General features: G+C 40.6%; 3 protein-coding genes across 4 annotated transcripts; 2 read left to right on the top strand and 1 right to left on the bottom strand.

Annotated features, from left to right (window-relative positions):
- Nucleotides 1–3,406: 3,406 nt before the first annotated feature.
- On the bottom strand, nt 3,407–6,940 carry unc50 (unc-50 homolog (C. elegans)). The gene is made up of 6 exons (XM_086282624.1): nt 6,808–6,940; nt 5,694–5,959; nt 5,387–5,507; nt 5,140–5,279; nt 4,756–4,863; nt 3,407–4,090 (listed from the first exon to the last, which is right to left on the bottom strand). Exons 2-6 carry the CDS (start codon nt 5,953–5,955, stop codon nt 3,924–3,926), a joined length of 798 nt encoding a protein of 265 aa, XP_086138750.1. The 5' UTR covers nt 5,956–5,959; nt 6,808–6,940; the 3' UTR covers nt 3,407–3,923.
- A 414-nt stretch (nt 6,941–7,354) lies between these two features.
- On the top strand, nt 7,355–13,364 carry ndufs1 (NADH:ubiquinone oxidoreductase core subunit S1). Its single transcript, XM_086283634.1, has 19 exons — nt 7,355–7,489; nt 8,144–8,220; nt 8,365–8,456; nt 9,069–9,176; nt 9,333–9,409; nt 9,533–9,614; nt 9,709–9,839; nt 10,255–10,440; nt 10,535–10,669; nt 10,790–10,904; nt 11,048–11,193; nt 11,289–11,417; nt 11,518–11,647; nt 11,878–12,038; nt 12,136–12,290; nt 12,423–12,598; nt 12,685–12,819; nt 12,905–12,977; nt 13,088–13,364. The coding sequence occupies exons 2-19, from the start codon at nt 8,148–8,150 to the stop codon at nt 13,177–13,179; spliced, it is 2,196 nt and encodes a 731-aa protein (XP_086139760.1). The 5' UTR covers nt 7,355–7,489; nt 8,144–8,147; the 3' UTR covers nt 13,180–13,364.
- A 995-nt stretch (nt 13,365–14,359) lies between these two features.
- LOC147302497 (ras-related and estrogen-regulated growth inhibitor) lies at nt 14,360–19,398 on the top strand. Of its 2 annotated transcripts, none has more exons than XM_086283324.1 (8): nt 14,360–14,427; nt 14,588–14,700; nt 15,779–15,835; nt 15,965–16,038; nt 16,631–16,769; nt 17,052–17,145; nt 17,779–17,850; nt 18,202–19,398. In XM_086283324.1, exons 2-8 carry the CDS (start codon nt 14,649–14,651, stop codon nt 18,308–18,310), a joined length of 597 nt encoding a protein of 198 aa, XP_086139450.1. In that variant the 5' UTR covers nt 14,360–14,427; nt 14,588–14,648; the 3' UTR covers nt 18,311–19,398. The 2 variants fall into 2 exon arrangements, with proteins under 2 accessions (XP_086139450.1, XP_086139449.1); XM_086283323.1 differs by having other exon boundaries at nt 14,363–14,445; nt 14,557–14,700.
- The last annotated feature ends 439 nt before the right edge of the window (nt 19,399–19,837 follow it).

Here is a 19,837-nt window from a genome sequence, read left to right as displayed (position 1 = left end):
ATTGTGATAAACTTTGGATTTTATCACTTATCTATTTTTATGTGTAGCATAATTCAGGGGATAAAGTGTACAGTGTTCAGATGCTATCAATTGATGATAAGAACTTGTTCCCATTAGTTCTGATGTGCACACATATTACTGGAGATACTTGCTAAGTTCCTAATGACAATATAATGTCATCCCACAGTCTGCTTACATGCTCAACCTTTACTTTTTAAACATTAAAACATTATTTTTTTTGGTTATATTAGATAGCATAAGTCAAAGCTGAACTCAAGCTGTTGCATTTAGTTTTGTAGCATGCAATCTCTGCTCATCCTGTGAGGTTAACTGACCCCCTTTGACCCTCTTTTAGTTGTCATTCCCATAATCTAGTTACAGTCCAGGCTAGATAAAGCAGCAGTTGCAATACATAAATGAAATATCTCAAAGACGAATATAGTTTTTGCTCAGTTTTTTAATTCAAGTCAAATATATATATATATATATATATACATATATATATATATATATATATATATATATATATATATATATATATATATATATATATATATATATATATATATATATATTAGCACCAAATCACAACAAAAGTTGCCTCAAGACATTTTACATTTCAAGGTAAATACCCTACAACAATACGAAGAAAACAGAGAAAACCCCAACAATTATATTTAGGGAAGGTGACAGTAGGAAGGAAAAACTCCCTTTTAACAGGGAGAAACCTCCAGCAGAGCAGACTCAGGGAGGGGCAGTCTCCTGAATCCAAACTGGAAGCTGGTTCCACAGAGGAGGGGCCTGATCCCTCAACTAAGAAGGTCAAACAGCATCTCTACTTCCTGCGGAAGCTGAGAAAAGCCCATCTCCCTCCATCCATTCTCCCCACGTTCTGCGGTGGGACTATCAAGAGCGTCCCAAGTAATTGCATATCTGTCTGGTATGGTAGCTGCACCGTATTGGATTGCAATACCCAGCAACGGATAGTGAGAGCAGCTGAGAAGATCATTGGAGCCTCTCTCCCCTCCATCACGGACACTTATAGCACCCGCTCCATCTGCAAAGACCCCTCACACCAAGATACTTTTGGCACAACAGATTAGATAAAACTTTATTAATCCCTCGTGTGGGGTCCTCTGGGAAATCCAGCAGTCAGTATTTTGCACATTTCCATTGCACTGTCTTGTGTCTGTATCATCCTGATATGTCTAATGTTGCACTATCTTGTCTTGTTTTTTTGCAATTTTTGCACATTGCACTTTACGTAGTCCTGTGCCGATTGTCTGTCACCAGGGTCTTGGAGGAACCTATTTTCATTTTACTCTGTACTGTACCACTGTACATGATTGAAATGACAATAAAACGCCACTTGACTTGACGGCTGAATGCTCTTTCTCATTAAATTTATCTGCTAGATAAAAGTACAGCTACTTTATTTCCCATTGAGAGAAAAAAATATGCACACTGAGAGATAGAGAAAGGTGTGAGAAAGACAGCAGAGGAAGATGGTAAGTAATTTTCAAAGGTTAGAACTGTACATTTGAGAGAAACATTTTATCAGCTGGAAAATTAACTCATACACATAATGTGATTAAATTGTGTTTTTTGTGAAACGTCATGCAAAATTTTGTGTTATTGAAAGACTGCATGGAAATATTGTACCAGGCAGTTAGATACAGTCGAGTGCACACAAAACTAGTTCGTTTGCAGAACTGTGGTGAAGATCACAGTGATGCACAATTGGACTGGTACAGAGCAGGCTTTGGTGTTCATGGTCATTAGGTTAAATCCTGAGTGGGAAACATCAAATATATTTAAATATTTAACCTCCTAGGACCTGGCGTCCACATATGTGGACATCACATTTTGGGTTATTTAGACCAAAATACTCAATTTTGCTCTACAAGGGCCTGATATCCACTTACGAGGACATTATACTGCTACTGTTCTATCAAAGTTTTAAACGAATATCCTCATGTGGCTCTCATTTTTCTTAGAGACAAAAATTAGGTAAAAAAAACAAATCTGGTAATTCTTTGTTTTTACATTCATCAGGACCCAATCAGCCCAAATATCAAAGGGAAATTAAAAATGCATGCCGTGGAAGAGGTCGGGTCTTAGGAGGTTAAAGTGACGGTGCTGATTACATTCACACACTAAATCCTACATTTAATACGTCTTCACACAGCCCTTCTCCATTAGTATCTACTCGAGTCAACTCAACACATATTTAAGGGTTTTCTAATAGGTGGCAGCACCTGGTACCAAGTCCTTTCTTAGCACCTATTGAGCCAGGGTTCCAAGCGATCCAAGGCAATCCAAAAATGTGGCGTCGTCAGACTGCGTGTCACTCAGTGAGCGATGAGAGCGTGGGATAACAAAAGAGTTTGAGATTACAGAGGAGCTGGCATCAATGCACTCAGTGAAATGGATGACAGTAAGTGATTTATTCACTTTTGTTACTGTCAGAGCACACCAGTATCACTGATGGACTTTTAATCTTTTCTGAAAACTTAAGAGATGCTGAGAAGATGTTCCTTGGAGCTACCTTCATGTGTGCATTTCTGTTACTGTTACAAGGGGAAAAAACTGCAGATGAAGTAATTCAACTACAAGCAAAACAGCAGCTGCACTTTGTATAAAGTTAAACTTTTTTTGCAAAAATATGTACTTTTTGCTCTGGGAATGTTGATTAAATAGTGATAACATTTTAACATGCCTATTTTACCTTTCCATTGCCTAATTTTAACATCTGCTCTTACCAACAGCCATTTATGAAAAAATAAAATTAATATTAAGCAGAACTGAGTTCAGTTTATTGGTGCGGAATTTGGGAAAATCAGTTTCTCACTCATGACATTTTGAATGAGGCCACTGACATGCACACACAGAAAGGCAAACATCCCATAATTATTGAAATTACTTGAATGAGTTCTTTAATGCGTGCAGGCTGGATATTATGTTTTCTTAAATAAAATTACATTTTTATGGACTTTAAGATAAATTTTCTACCTTTAGGGCTATTTATTTATCCCTACTGGTAACATAACTTTCATAAAGTTAAGACTACATTAATTTTCCATTTTATTTAGAACATCACAGGATAGCACGATGACTATTTTACCCTTTTTTGCTTTGTATCATCAGTATGAACTGATGGGACACACTGAACACATCTGCTAAGATCTTCCAGCCTTTGTAATAGTCACTCTTCATTTACACAGAAAGCAAAAGCATCAGCGATGCTTCAGCGAGTTTCTCAGTTGTGATTGCAACTGCAACAGCGACACCATGAGACTGAAGCGTGTTACTACAAAAGCAATCCAGAGAACAAAAACGCTGCTGCTGCTGGGAGCTTTAAACTAAACTGTGCTGAACCTGTGCCAGCACATAAAACTGAGGCACCTTAAGTTAAAACCTTTTATTGAAAGTGCTTTGGAATGTACACTTTTAGAAAAGAAAAGAAAGAAAATAAGTTTGCATCCCATGTTTCTAACTTAACTTTTTTTCCTTCTTCAATAAGCAGAATCTGATTATTTTTTTAAGAAAACTCAAAGAAACAACGCAAACTCATCAAAAACAAACCTCTGTGTTTATATTACAACCTGCCAGAGTCATATTTACAAATCATTCAAAAAAAACAACAGTAAAAGCTGCGTCTCATCCCCACCCCCCCATCGTTTCTGTCACCAGTCTGAACACATCACCGTTTACGGACTTTGTAGCCGCAGCTCAACATCACAGCCAAACAGAAAATCAAGAGAGAGCTGAGCAGTGTCACCCAGCTCGGCATCAATCAACCAGTTTACCAAGAGTCCACCAGAGGTCCCTCTCAGCAAAATCCTGTCTGACAGCAGCTGGACGTGGAGTCATTGTCACGTAGAGATGAGCTGAAAACAGATTTTGCGTCAGCCTGGAGCCAGCTAGTGTCCAATCTCAGAGGCAAGCCGGTCCTGCATGACTCTGTACTTGTAAAAAGAGCAGAGACCCCGAGTGAAGTTCCAGCCCAGAGATATGGAGAGGATGTAGAGAAGGCCGAGCAAAGCAAAGGGGTAGAGCAGCACCACGGTGTTCTTCAGGAAGGGTAGAGCTGTGAGGATTGAAAGAGAAGACTCTTTACATGAACCACTGACAGCAAGAACTACATTTCTCTCAAGGTATACGTGCTCCATGGTGGTCATGCTGCCTTATAGCCACAAAGAAAATGAATCTCTAATAAGTTAAAGCCTTCTCACTTTACTTTAGCGAAAACACCTGTAGATGTGTGTCAATGTCACCAAATGGCCACTAGATGGTAGCAAAACCAAGATCACAGTTTAGTGCTGTATTACATTTTGTTATTGCACATCTAAGCCCATAAAATACTAATAATGTTGAAAATTAGGGCTGATTGGACTTTGTAAATTATAGCAAAATTATAGTTGTTAAGTTACAAAAATTTATGAAACATTTTCATGCGCAGTAGAAAATGTTATGCTACTTTTCTGATCACCTTTTGGCGTTAATCACCAATTTACAGCAGCTTTTTAGTGATAACAAAGTGACACATTGTTGGAGAAATCAACAGTCAGTATTTTCACAGATTAAGACTAAGAAAATCAACAAATGATGAACCTGAAAATTCATAAATTAAAAAAAATAAGATTTTTTTTTCATTTCTAATGTAACTAAGATATAATGAAATTGAATTTTCAGCAATAAATCAAAAACAGATTAAGAAAATGCATGCAGCATTATGATGTGCAGGGTACTTACCGTTGTACCCTAAGAAGGTTATGTAGAGATAATAACCAATAGCAATCAACCATAGAGTGTTTCCGACAAAATATCCCAAGAACCAATCTGAACTTATCATCACAAGATCTAAAAAACACACAAAACAACACACAAGAAGAGTCATCAGTGCTGTAATGCATCTATGGAGAAATTATCAAGCCTAAATATTAGCAACTGCCATGGTACAAAATTAAAGAAATAAGAAATGAAAAAGAGAAATGTAGTGAAGCAAGAGCATCATAAACATTTCTTTAGCCCTTTAAATTTTATTTTAACTGTACTGACAAACATTTGTTGGTTTGAATCAGATGATTTAATTTCACACATGCTGATTAAACTCATACAGATCTACAGGCTACTCACGGTTGATGAAGAAAAGTTGCAGGAAGTGCAGGATGACTAAAAGCGGGTAGAAAGCATTGAGGTGAACGTCAAATGCGTAGCCCCACTCCACGTCAAAGTTTCTGCTGGGTTGTTTCAGCAGGTACCTGTTGGTGACCACCCTGGAGAAGAACACATAAGATTTGGCATGCAGTAAAGAACAAACAATACGCCTTAATTAGAGTAAATAAGAGGACATCTCATTAATTTATTCAATGCTACTGCTCACCACATTATAGTTGATATGAGCAGACCGACTCCTATACAGTCAACAAAGACGACCCAGAGCAGCAGCTTCAGCGTCTCCACGACTCCCATTTCCAACACAAGACCGAAGCCTATTGTTGACACTGCACAACAACACAGGGAGTGTTTAGGTATCATAGCAGACAGCCAACATCGGGGTTTCACTGGCAGGACAAGTGATTGTTTAAATGTAGTCAAACAGATTAGGTTAGAGGTAAAATTCACAAATATCCTCATCAAACCTTGACCACAGTGCTCTTTAATTATTTAGGGAATGAGTATTGACTTACCACATAGCCAGATACTGAGCAGGACCAGGAAAGCAGGATCATCTCTGGCCCACTGATCTTTAGTCTGTTTCCTGTACTGGAAGTTGCGATACACCCTCTGAGGAGAGGTAAACAGGTAAAGCATCTGCCACAGGGCGAACTCAAAGTCCATTTGTCTGAAATGAAGCAGCCGCCGCAGATACTTGTAGCGCTTCGCACCCGCTGTGTGGCGTGCAGCGTCCCTGGAAGCCAGGGCACCGTTGCTGTTTGTGGTTGGCAACATGGTGCTGAAAATCAGATGAGAAGAGTGAAAAGTGAAAAGGACTCTAACCTGAGACAAAATTAGGATGAATTTATAACTATACTGTATTATGCCATTTTATGCCTACTCTCAAAGCTTCCAGAGCAATGATGGATGATTTACATGCATTTCCACTCATTTTTATTACACCTGACATGCTCTGTGTGATACGTTTGCCATATAAATGTGCTTAAATGCTTAGTATGAAGGATTTGGTGCGTGATTGTAAAATTGATAAGGAACCCACAATAAAGCCATTTTGGAAAACCATGGACAGCCATAGAGAAGTTCATCAAGCTTAACTCCTAGACACGATGCCCTACAGCCTATGTAAGTTATATATAAGCTGTACCTTAGCTGTAAATTCTGGTTTCAAATTTGGCACATAGTCCTGCAAAGAAAACTTGTACACTATATCTTCTTAACCTGTAATATTATATATGTCCTACAGCAAGTTGTGATTGATAAGCATTCTTGGCTTTCTTCAATAAAAAAAAAAACAACTGCTTAAAAAGAACAGCACAGAAGCAGCTATCTGGTGCATTTTCACTAAGTTGGATTAAACATCTACACATTATGTAAAGTCATCTCATACGTATCAATTAAATAGGACACACACTAAATAATAATAGTGACTTCCTGCATAAACACTGATATGTTTTAATCTCCTTGTCGCTTTGTTTGCTAGCAGACACAGTTAGCACGTTGCTAGCTACTTTAATAAGATGAGACGGCCCGTTAAGTCTCACCAGCAATAACCATAACGCAAATTGCTCAGTAGCTATTTAGTTTTTTGGTAAACGACTGAAATTCCTCACTTAACGACAAAATTACCTGTTTCTCTTGCAGTCCTTCACATGAGAAAGCCCAAACTACTGCTCGTTTTCTGTAGCTGTTTGCATATGATGCTTCCTGAACTGTCGCGAAAATGCACACGTAGATAGTTCCGGTAACGTTCCCTTCCTCATGGGAAATGTAGTCAAAGGTGAAGTTTGAACTTTCATACGGTGAGAAAGTCTCCAGTGTGGCAATTTAAAACGCCGTGTAGTTATCAGTGGGTTTTTTGTTTGTTTGTTTGTTTTATTTTGTTTTTTCCCAAAACACAGACCAATATATCATTACTTTGTTCCATATTATTAATACATTTTATGTCCACAAGATAAAATTTACAAACCGAGTTCAGTTTCTTTTTTTTTCAAACACCGTCATGTTTTAAATAATTGAGATTTCAAATTTTATTTTAGAGTTTTAATTTACTTTACTTTAATTTTTTTTAATTTTTTAAGTCGGGGACATTTTGTTGCTACATTGAAGCTACAGACTGTAAATAAAAACTGCAATTTATGCTGAATATTAGTGTTTGAACGATTTTAAGACTTTTATTGTGAAAAGTGTGACCTCGTATTCAAGCGGAAACACGACATCCTGCTATTTCCGCTAACGCCATAGCCGTTTCAATTGGTGGTATATAACTAAGATCACCGCTGTTCTGGTCAAGAAGGCCAAATAGCGAAAGGTAAGAACCAAACAAATGTGATGCATACATGAACGCATCGACATATATGTGTAATTAAATGGAAGGAAACGAAAAAGGAAATATTTGAGCTTATAACTTCAGTTACCCTCTACGAACATGCAGCGTCTCTGTGTCCTTGAGTAATACTGTTAGCTGTCACTGTTAGCCCGCAGCTCATTAGCACATCCACATAAGCAGAGTATTATTTAAAGCCGTTGTGCTGTGCTGTTTGATGTTTTGTTGTCTCGATATTATTTGTAAATTCTTCATTTCTCTGCATTATTTTGTTAAAATGCTGAACACTGAAATCGCGGCCATAACACTTGTTATTGTTGACAGCTGCAAAGCCCAGACGCACTGGGTACCGTGGCTCAGGAGTAGGAGTTTGTCACCTAAACTAGGTTTACTGAATCAAACATAACAACCATGTAATAAAGCATTTTCAGAATATAGATGGGGACAAAAGTGGCAACAGCAGAGGCCTTTAGTGCACTGTCGTTTTTCTGCACTGTAGTGATTGTGTTATAAAAACAAAAGTAACGATCTGGCATTTATGCTTGCTTTCTTCTTTGCAAACACTTGTGTACACTTTCAGTAATTATGATGACTTCAGCATTAGCACATTGAGTTGCGCTCATATGTTTTCTCTCACAGAGTCATGTTGCGACTGCCGACCGTTGGCCGGGCTCTAGCTGGAGCTGCCAAGGGCAGCCTGGCTTCTTCCAACCCAGGTATGGTCTGTGAGTTAGAGTAGAGATTACATAGCAGTTAATGCAAGTTTCTAAATATAGCACCTACTGTATGCATGTAACAGGCATAAAAATGTGCCTGTTGATTGAGTAGGATCTTTTCTTTCTATGTGCATGCACTTCAAGTGCGTACCCCAGTGCGTGCAGCCAGCAACATGGTGGAGGTATTTGTGGATGGGAAACCAGTGGAGGTGGAGCCTGGAACTACTGTGCTGCAGGTACGAAAGCTTCAGTACACAATTTTACTGCAAGCTGTTGTAGATGTCACCTAGTGTTGCCAGCTCATGCTGTGTAGTACTTTGTGGTATCTGTGTTTTCATGACAGTAATTTCGTGCATCAATGTGAATCAAAGTGAATCTGAGCTTCATATTCAAAAATGGGCTCAAATACACTAATTCTGTATCTAACAGGTAGCCAGTGTAGAGTAGCGAGGATAGGGGTGATGAACAAATGGGTCAGTTTTAGGTAGCTAGCTAATCTCTGGATTAAGTTTTGGCCTAGTTTTCAAACACTGTGAAATAACACCACGCAGTCTGGATTTATGATTCCTTCAAGCACCAGTCAACTGGGCAGTAACCACTTAGGACAGATCAGCTGACATTTAGTCACTTTCCTGTTTTATAAAGGAATATTAGTGCAATAGGAATGTGCATATTTTAGCAAAGCTTTGACTCATCTGTTAGTCATTTTCACATTTTAATTCTAAAGAAGGCAGACCACAAAATTAGCAAGAAAACGTAAAATACCTGGCAATCTATTCGCTAAAGCCTGGATTGTAATTTCACATCACGTATATTAACCAAATTGCCTTGTTTCTTTTCCTGGCTAGGCCTGTGAGAAGGTCGGGGTTCAAATCCCCAGGTTCTGTTACCACGAGCGCCTCTCTGTGGCAGGAAACTGCCGCATGTGTCTGGTGGAGATTGAGAAAGCACCAAAGGTAACGTCAGGCTACTGCTTATACTTGATGAAAAGGATTTTAGCTGAGACTGAGTTTAAGATGCTTTGGGACCAATCTCAGCATAAATGATTAATCTATTAATGATTAATGATTAATTTATTTGTAATGTATGCGTATTGTGTCATGTGCCCTCAGCCAGTAGCAGCCTGCGCCATGCCCGTCATGAAAGGCTGGAACATCCTCACCAACTCAGAGAAAACACGAAAAGCCAGGTAAAAACTGTAGCGGTCTCTGGTTCTAGCTTAATGTTATTCAAACTTTGGGCACACTTTGAAAACAACAAGTCAAACTAAGGAAAACTAAAGGCGTGTATTCATGTGTTTGTGTCTCATCAGAGAGGGAGTAATGGAGTTCCTGTTGGCCAACCACCCACTGGACTGCCCTATTTGTGATCAGGGAGGAGAGTGTGACCTGCAGGTAACCTTGCAGAAGTGTAATTTAAGTTATTCTCATGAGTGCATTTAGATCAAAGGATCAGCTTTTTTCCCGTCTTTTTCTCCTCTTTTCTCAGGATCAGTCCATGCAGTTCGGTTCAGACCGCAGCCGCTTCTCAGAAGGAAAGAGAGCAGTGGAGGACAAAAACATCGGGCCTCTCATTAAAACCATCATGACCCGCTGCATTCAGTGCACGCGCTGCGTCCGGTGAGTGCCATGTACACGTCAGTCACGAATAATGTAATAATGTGGCATTAACAGCGATGTAATGTGGCAAAAGACACGTTACATTCATGGAAGGTCCACAATTCCTTTATAATTGTGTTTTAAACTACCTAGAAACCGAACATGAGGACATAATAAAGACCGATAACACACTTATTCATCTAAAACGCACACATACATGCACAGTGCTAGACATCAATGTGTGCTTCAAGAGGGAAAGGTCACAGTAATTAAAGAAAATATTGCACTTCTGTAATAAAGGGTGAATAAATAACTAAAAGCAGTGTTGAAAGATTTGATGTACAGTGATTAAAACCAGTTCATGCTTTGATGGAGCTGTAACATTTGCATGGAGGTGGATATTCAAACAGCTTGCCCTGCCTGCGTGTGTTTGTAGTTTTGCAAGCGAGATTGCCGGCGTTGAAGACCTGGGAACGACAGGAAGAGGAAACGACTTGCAGATCGGGACGTACGTGGAGAAGATGTTCATGTCGGAGCTGTCGGGCAACGTTATCGATATCTGTCCTGTGGGGGCGCTCACCTCCAAGCCCTACGCCTTCACTGCAAGACCGTGGGAGACTAGGTAGGAAAGGGTCTGATGCTCGATTGTATTTAACACGAGTTCTCTTGAACTTCCCGGAGCAGTTTTACGTCATGTTGTTCCGCCGTCTTTGCAGGAAAACCGAGTCAATCGATGTGTTGGACGCTGTCGGTAGCAATATTGTTGTGAGCACACGTGGAGGCGAGGTGATGAGGATACTGCCCAGGCTCCACGATGACATCAATGAGGAATGGATTTCTGATAAGACCAGGTAATACAGAACTGGACATAAAGTCTCACACTTTATAATCATCTTTAAAACAGTTGGGTGTGTTTTTGTTTTAAATATATATATCTATTCCACTGTATCTGAACTAAACTGTATCTGCAGGTTTGCATATGATGGGTTGAAGAGGCAGAGGCTGACCCAACCAATGGTGAAGGATGAATCAGGTCAGCTGACCCCGACCACCTGGGAGGATGCTCTCACTCGTGTTGCTGGAGCAGTAAGTGCTTTTGCTTCTTTATTGGCTCTTGCTTGGTAATTAAATTAATCATAAATAAATTCTGGGAAACTTTAAGGTTTGTTGTTGATTGTAGTCAGGAAGTTTGGGGCTGTCGTCATGCATAAATGTTTGTGTTTGTGCAGCTGCAGAGCGTGCAGGGGAGTGAGGTGGCAGCCATAGTGGGAGGGATGGCGGACGCTGAAGCTCTGGTCGCCCTCAAAGATCTCCTCAACAGACTCAACTCAGAAAACCTGTGCACTGAGGAGCTGTTCCCCATGGCAGGTGCAGGGTAAGGAAGAACCTCTCATCATCCCTTAGGTGCTAAAATACATGGCTTTATTAGCTGACAGTGTTATTTTTTACTTCTTTTTTTGCTTTCTGCAGAACTGACCTGCGTTCCAACTACCTGCTAAACTGTCGCATTGCTGGCATTGAGGACTGTGACCTGCTGCTGCTCGTGGGAACGAACCCTCGCTATGAAGCCCCACTGTTCAATGCCAGAATCCGCAAGAGGTAAACACATATCACAGTTAACGGTTTGTTATTTAAGTCTAAGTTTTAAGTTGTTTTTTTTTTTTAAAGTTTTGTAATTGTTATCGTCTCACTCCGTCAGCTGGCTCCATAATGAGCTGCAGATTGCTACGGTGGGCCACAAGGTTGACCTGAGTTACACGTACGATCACCTAGGAGAAGACACTTCAGTCTTGAAGCAGCTGGCCAATGGCACACATGCTTTCTGCAAGGTAATGGGCACTCACGTCGTCCAGTGAGATTCAAAATGGTAAATGGCCTTAAACGCTTGAATATATAGAGAATGAACTCCAACAATCAGATTGCCCGCTATGAGTGAGCGCTTGAAGACAGTGGGAAGGAAAAACTCCCTTTTAACAGGAAGAAACCTCCAGCAGAACCGGGCTCAGGCAGGGGCAGTCATTTCCAGACTGAATATCTTTTTTCCGTTCTCTCCTGGCAGGTCCTTTCAGCTGCCAAGCGTCCAGTTGTGGTTGTGGGCAGCGGCGCTCTGCAAAGAGAAGATGGAGTTGCAATTTTGAGCGCCGTCTCCACCATTGCTCAGAACGCTCGAGCCAGCAGCGGAGTGGAGGACAGCTGGAAAGTCCTTAACGTCCTGCACAGGTACAGCTAAGCAGCTGATTTCAAGTAACCCTAATGCAATGAGATACAGTAGATGCTCATACTGTGTGTGTGTGTCTGTGTGTGTGTGTGAGAGCAGGGTGGCGAGTCAAGTGGCTGCCCTCGATCTAGGCTACAAGGCCGGAGTGGACGCCATCAGGAAGAATCCACCTAAAGTGCTTTTCCTGCTGGGAGCTGATGCGGGCTGCATCAGCAGAGCTGACCTGCCCAAAGACAGCCTCATCATCTACCAGGGTATACACACACACACACACACACACACACACACACACACACACACACACACACACACACACACACAGATTTGACAAACCAAATGCTGCTAATCTGGGGACATGAATGAACATCAATTTGCAACCCCTTCAGGTCATCATGGTGACGTAGGAGCACCGATGGCAGACATCATCCTACCCAGTGCTGCATACACGGAGAAAAACGGCACTTATGTCAACACTGAAGGCAGGAGCCAGCACACCAAGATAGCCGTCACTGCTCCTGGAGTCGCCAGAGAGGACTGGAAGATCATCAGAGCTTTGTCTGAAGTAAGCAGGAAGTGTTTTGAGTATTCCGTACTGATGTTCACTATTAACACGAAACCAGTCATCTTAACGTCTCTGTGCGTTTTCAGCTGACGGGTGTAACGCTGCCCTACGACTCCTTAGATGAGATCCGATCCAGGCTAGCCGAAGTCTCTCCTAACCTGGTCCGTTACGACGATGTAGAGGAGGCGAACTACTTTAAACAAGCCAATGAGCTCGCTATGGTACAGAAACACAGTTAGTTGGTCTGCCTCTGATTTACCTGACAACTTGATTCAGCTGTTTATCTCCTCACTCTGTTCCTCTCAGACTGTGAACCAGGAGCTCTTAGCAGCTCCTCTGGTGCCGCCTCAGCTTACAGTAAAGGACTTCTACATGACAGGTATGTTTGTTTACTTATTTTTTTATATATATAATAGCTATTTTTTTTCTCTCAAAATAATGTGCAAGCAAATATGTATCATAATCTGTGCTGCTTCGTTCTGTCTTCAGACTCCATCAGCAGGGCTTCCCAAACAATGGCGAAGTGCGTCAAAGCCGTCACAGAAGGAGCCGCCGCCGTCGACGAGCCATCTGTTTGCTGAACACTTGATATGACGACAGCTCTGCCTTTTTCCCCTGAAGCAACACACATCTCTGAACTTTGTGTCTTGAAGTCGCCCTCAATGCTTGTGTATACTGTTGAATCGTTTTCGCCGCTGAGAACCAGCTTTGTGGAATAAATCTGAGAAACATACAAAATATAAATAAAATCCTAAAAATGTCTTTACTCCGGTTTTAAGGTGTTTTTTTTTCCTCCATTGCATCATTTTAATAACATTCAAATTATATCACTTATGACGCCTTCCAAATGCTTTAAAATCAAACGAGTCCTCATATTCTTCACTTTATTTTTGCAATGTATGTTTTTTAAAATATGTATTATATTACTAGACTCTAGAAATGAAGTAATAAGTCAGAATTTGGACTCCTGTAGGAGCTCTGCATGTTCTGAGTTTAAAATAATCCTTATTTACACTGAGCTGCAGTGCAGCTCCTCATTTGATCCACTGTTGGAAACAAGTTTTATCTCCTCTCCCTTCCTTTCTTCTGACTGGCTGCCCCTCACAAACAAAAGACTGCAGGTGCTGTAACTGAGATGACCATATAAGGACGTCCTATCTCTATGGCATGTAGATCCAAGTGCACAAAACAATATGTGAAGCCTGAGCTTTTGACTCACAGAGTGACTTCATGTTTTATATGAGCATCCAGCGTTGAAGCAGTATATCTGCATGGCAGAAGGTAAAGAAAAGCACGATGGGTTTCACACCTTCCTTCTGAAATGTAGCTGTTTAAAAGTTTTTTAATATTCATTCTATAACAGACAGAAAAATAAACTCTAAGAAACACTTGAGCTCCAAAATATGCTCTTGGCCCAGTTGACATTCTGAAATTGAAGTATGTGCACTCAGAGCCACTCATCTGAGTCTCAAAGTTATTATAGTGAGGCTTGAGATCGTTCTGGACTCTGGGTCGATATCTGTTGTCAAAGAACTTCTGTAGATAGAGGCGAGCTTTTGATGTGATTAAGTAGTTAAAGGAGTGCCTGTGTGCTTGTTCTCAATGGATCCAAAATAGGATGTGCGCTCGGAGTTGGACGCCATTCCCACAGACAAATGGCTCCTGTTATATGCAGTTACCTAAGAGAGAGGAGGGGGGGGGGACACAGGAGAGAAGAGGAGACAGTCTCATCTCTCCACTCTTTGTCTGCTCAGTGTCTAAGACCAAGCAGCGAGTTCATTTATTGTTTTTTACTACTCCCCATATCTGGAGTTTATTTTCACTTTATGGTCAGTACTATGGCAGTAGTAAGTCTTCTATTCAGTTTCTAGCTTCATTGTTCGTGCTCTTTCTCAGTTCTTTGAGACTGTGTGCAGTTTTTATTATTTTTACATTTACTTTTGTTTTGTCTCCCAAAGCTGGCTCAGCATCCTCTGCTCTTCCCTGCAGGGCATCAATCGGGGACAAACAGCAGGGCACACGCTGGACTAATTTTGGCTACAACAGGAAAATGGTTCCAGTTAAACTTCTCATTCTGGGAGCTCAGAACACTGGGAAAACAGGTAAGCTGGAGACAAAGCAGCTGAAAACCACAGGCACGCAGAGAGGGGGACGTGCTTTTTAAGTTCTGAATCAGATAACATCTCAGCAGTGCATGAAAGAGGTTAAGTTTAGGGTTAACTGCGAGCCACGGTTTAAAGGTTTTTGCTAAAAATGGAAAACCTAGAGTGTTTATCTTTCATAGCACTGACATGTACCTCCATCACCTCCACTGCTATGTTTTGAATGTCATATAGGTCTGCTACTTTTGTCCAGCTCTAAAAATAGCTCGTCTTCAGTTGAGTGTAATAGACAAACTTGTTGCTTCATTTCAAATGTTTGTGCGCTCGACTATGAGCTCAGCTGCTTTCATGCACTGAGAAGACAGATTCATGGCACAGTTATAGAGACATTACAACACACCCATAACATTTTAATATTACACATATTCCTACGAAAATAACTGAGGAAACATAAGACGTGTGATGAGTAAAAATTATCATACATTCTTACAGTATAATGACTAATGCGAATAGCAAACTCCAAAAATAGCAATGCCAGATTTAGCTGTCGGCACTTTGTCAATGGTTTAAAGGCTCACACATCAAATTCCATTAATTTCCTTCATATTAGAAGGACCAGAGTAAATTTCAGGGAACAAAACATCTATGCACAATGTCAACAAAGTCTGCATGCTGGGATTCGATTGTGATAGTGGTGGGCAGCATGCCTGAAAATAAACTCAGTGTTTTTCCAGGTGTAAAGGCTCAAGTGATGATTTAAACAAGCGTGTTTAACCTTTTAATGTATCCTGATAAAATACAGCAAGGCCTTAAATAGCAGACATGAAAGTCAAACAGACACGAGCCTTTGGGCTCTTTCCACCCAAACACAAAGGAAGCACTTGTGCATTTATTTAAATAAAGTCACAAAGAGGGTCGTTCTGAAGGCAACACTCACATAAGGAGGCATGACGTGAGCACGGGATGCTTTAGATCAGATTCAAATGACTAAAAGGAACTTTGTGTGTGTGCGACTGTGCAGAATGTGTTAGAAATATGCTTCTCGCCTTCAGCCACTGTGTCTGTTTTGTGTCTCCAGCGCTGTGTGTTCGTTTCATAACCAAGCGATTTATTGGTGAATACGACCATAAAAAGGGTAAGACCTGGGTAAATATTTTTGCATTGCTGACAGTAAACATTACATAACTTACCTGAGTTCTTCACTGGCAGGATTTTTGAAAGTGACACAGTTCTCTGTGTGTGTCTGTGTGTGTGTGTTCTTCAGAGGTGACCTACAAATGCAGCCGGGTGGTGGATCAGGAAGCTGTCGATCTGGAGATTCTGGACTTAACTTGGAAGGTAAATATTGACTTTTATTTGTAGTTTTTTAAAAGGCTAGACTTTTGCTGTGTCCATAATAATGTTGTGTTTAGTTCATTCATTTTGTCACTCACAGTCCTCCACAGTCTGCAGTGTAGTTGGACAAGTAATGCCATTTGTTTCAGTTGTTACACCCATTACACTTCTTGCTTGTTTCCTAATTCCAGTACCAGTAGGTAGTTCAGTTTCCAGCTTCTGCATCTGTATGTTGTGCTTGGGAAAGATACTGAAGATCCTCTTTGTGGGTGTGCATGAGTGATAAAATAAAAATACCTGTGGATGCAGCTTGGAGTGTAAAAGTGCTTTGAGTACTAGCTGAAAGTTAAAAAGACATCATATAAGTTAAATTCCATCAACCATGGACTAAGTGTTGGTAGGACACAGAATACTAATTAACTTTCCAAAGATCAAAGGAGTAGGGCTCTACCGCTTCCTGTTCTGATATAGTATGTATAATATGTTCATAATATATAAATTTATGTTTATTTCATATTGTTGTTAACACATATCCAGCTATGTCTATTATTTATGAATAAATCTGAAAACTTTTTGATGATATATTCTCCTCTAGGAGAGCTCTGTAGCTTCTCTGGAGTCTTCCATTCGCTGGGCTGATGGTTTCCTGCTGCTGTACTCCATCACACAGCGCTTCAGCTTCCTGGAGGTCCCACAACTCAAGACGCTCATTGACCAAACCAAGCAGAATCTGGGTGGGGAGATATTTTGATCTGTATGAGAAAACGGCTGCTGAAAACTGAACTAACAGTCTGTTCTTCACACAAACATCAGGCCTCTGTTCTGTCTCTCTTTCACCTTTACATACACACATAAACACACCCACATATTCACAGATTGAGTGGACGTAGATTCCATGTTTGGTTGTGCCACCCTGTCTTCTGTTAGTAGTGTGCTGACAGAATGACTCCAAACTGCGTGCCATAGGGTCATCGTGATGGTTTATTGTCACTTCACTTTGTGTGTCTGTTTGTCAGTGGTTCCCGCGGTCCTGGTCGCCAATAAGGCAGATTTGGAAATCGGCAGGCAGGTGACAACAGACGAAGGACAGAGACTAGCCAAGGATTTAAGGTTTGAGTGCTCATGTTTTCATATGTGCATGGTAATACTGTACAATGCTTTTCTTGTCTTTGTTATACTTGATAATAAAATAACTTTGTCATTGATTAAGAATAATGTCAGTCCAGTCAAGCTGGGCTGTAACCGTAAGCTGATACTCTTGTACACAACCAGCTGGCAAATCCCAGCTGAAGCTGTTTTAGCCTGCCCATCTTTGCTGTCCATCTGCAAACCACTTTGCAACCCCAGTGCCCCCTTTTATGCTGTTTCTGACTTAATCCATGCCAAATTTGCTGTCACTGATTCATGCTGTGCTCTGAGCTGGAGCTTCTGCTGTTACTCCCTCTTACTTCATGTATAATGTACACATGGAGGGATGGTGAGGCACACAGCATGTAGTCTACTATAAATTATATGGAAACAAGCTTTTTTTGACTACATGGTCAATATTTTATTAATGAATTTCACATTTTTGTTACAGAATTAAATATTTATGTATAGTAGTGTATGTATTGGATATCAATTCTGCTCAGCCTGAATTCCACTATATGGTGCCTACAAAGTCTGAGTGCTAAATAAAGTAAGTAAAAACTATTTCCTTGCATGCTAACTAAATGAGCCATTGATTTCGTTCTGTGTCTTTAGGTGTGGTTTCAGAGAGCTGTCTGTGGCTGAAGCAGTCCTAGCAGTGGAAGCAGCAGTGCTTCAGCTCATCAGGTTTGTTTCTTCTGTGTTTTGTCAGACATGTGATATCCATGCTAGTCAGATTTTAATCGTGTTTTCAGTGTTTCGACTATGAATGCAACATTTTTATTAATTAAATATACTCAAAACAACAGTCAGTACTGCTCCTGATGGACTGCGCCCTGTCACACAGCAATAAACAAAGGTAGTACAAAAGATTTTCTTATAGATGGTGATAGGAAAGATCCTGAACGATACTGGAAAGCAAAAACAATAATTAGACATCTCTCTAGGGTGTACTGTTAGAGCCCAGAGGATTTTATGATTCTTTTTCATGTGCTGTTTGATTGTGTGTGTGTGTGTATGTGTGTGTGTGTGCCACAGGTTGGTGTTGGATCAGCAGCGCCCTCTGCCTGAACGTCGCTCCTACATGTTGACTGTTCGTCACGCTCTGACCAGGAAACTGACCAGATCTAAGACCATGCAGTGGTGACAACAGCAAACAAACCCCCATGGAAAAAACTGTAGTGTAAAATGGGTTGGGGTTTTTTTTGTTTGTTTTTTGCTTTAGTTCTTTTAGTGTTAGATATCTCCCGTATCTCACATCCAGACTGAGAGTTATCATGCAACGTCTGGGTTTCTGGATTTATGGGTGATGAGACCAGGATTTAAAAAATAGAAACTCGCCACACTTTTTATTAGTTATCCCTTGATACTACTGGGTTGGAGTCTTTTTTTGTATTTAAAAATGTCTTAATTCTTTATAGCATACATTCAAAAAGTTACTGGAAGCATTCTTCACTGACTCTTTTGATCCATTAACATGACAGCATCACAGTTGCAGCAAATTTGTCAACTCTGTGAATCTGTTGCTCCACCACATCACAAATGTGTTCTGTTGGATTGAGATCTGATGACTGTGGAGGCCATTTGAGTACAGTAAACTGGCATGTTAAGGAAACCAGTTTGAGATGATCTGAGCTCTGTCACACATCATGTGTTATGCTGCTATCAGAAAATGAGTTCAGTGTGGTCATAAAGGCACGGAAATGGTTAGCAGCAACAGCAAGGTCTGGTGTGGCATTTAAATAATACATAACAGAAATATCGTTCACCCCATTAAACTACCACTGAATTATCGGTACAAGGCAGAATGTACATGTACCTTTCCAACATACTTTCATGTTAATTGGGCCAAATCAATATTCATCAGACCAGGTAACATTTGTCCAGTTTTTTTTTTTTGTTTGTTTGTTTTTTTGAGCCTGTGCAAATTGTAGCCTCAGTGTTGCTGCTGTAGCCCATCTGCTTTGTAAATTCAGAGTTGTAAAAAACGGTTATTCAGTTGACTTCCTGTAAACTCAAATCAGTAAAATCACGTTTCTTTCCCATTTTGATCATGAGATCAAAATGCCCATGTCTAGGCATGTACACAATCAGCTAATCACATGAGTTGCTGCAATACACTTGAGTGGTGTCTGAACTGACTGCTAGAAAGCCTACGACTCAGTGCCCCACATATGGATACTTGTAAAGGCTAATAGTACACTAATAACATTTATTCAGAACTTAATGGGACTGTGGAAGACAACACTGGAGACCAGCTCCAATGCACCTACTGCTGTTCTGCATAGGCCTCAACCACATGAGCCAGCTCATCACTGAGAGTGGATCCAGTTATAGATTCAGGAGTGGAGTGACCGTGAGCTACCACCTGCAAATGGATGACATTACGTTGCATCCCAGGAGTGACTTAAACATTAACTCACTGATCTATCTAACAAGGATCTACAACGAGAACATCAGGATCTGATTTGGACTGGATAAATGTGGTCGAAGGGTTGTAAAGAGAGGAGAGGTGATCCAGACTGAATGGGTGGAGCTACCAGAAGGGAGGATAGCAGATATACAGGACATTTACAACTAAATGGGTATCCCAGAGGAAGCAATGATAAAGATGCACAAAGGTTAGCCACAGCCAAATACCTTGAAAAGGTAAGACAGGCCGTGAGAAACCAGC

Source organism: Aulonocara sp. 'chitande type north' Nkhata Bay, linkage group LG23 (assembly GCF_057382095.1).
Source record: "Aulonocara sp. 'chitande type north' Nkhata Bay isolate Kocher_YH1m ecotype deep benthic linkage group LG23, A_spYH_male_GT1.1, whole genome shotgun sequence".
Lineage (NCBI taxonomy): Eukaryota > Metazoa > Chordata > Actinopteri > Cichliformes > Cichlidae > Aulonocara > Aulonocara sp. 'chitande type north' Nkhata Bay.
Note: the sequence above shows the minus strand (reverse complement) of the source record. Positions and strands in the feature narration are given on the sequence as shown.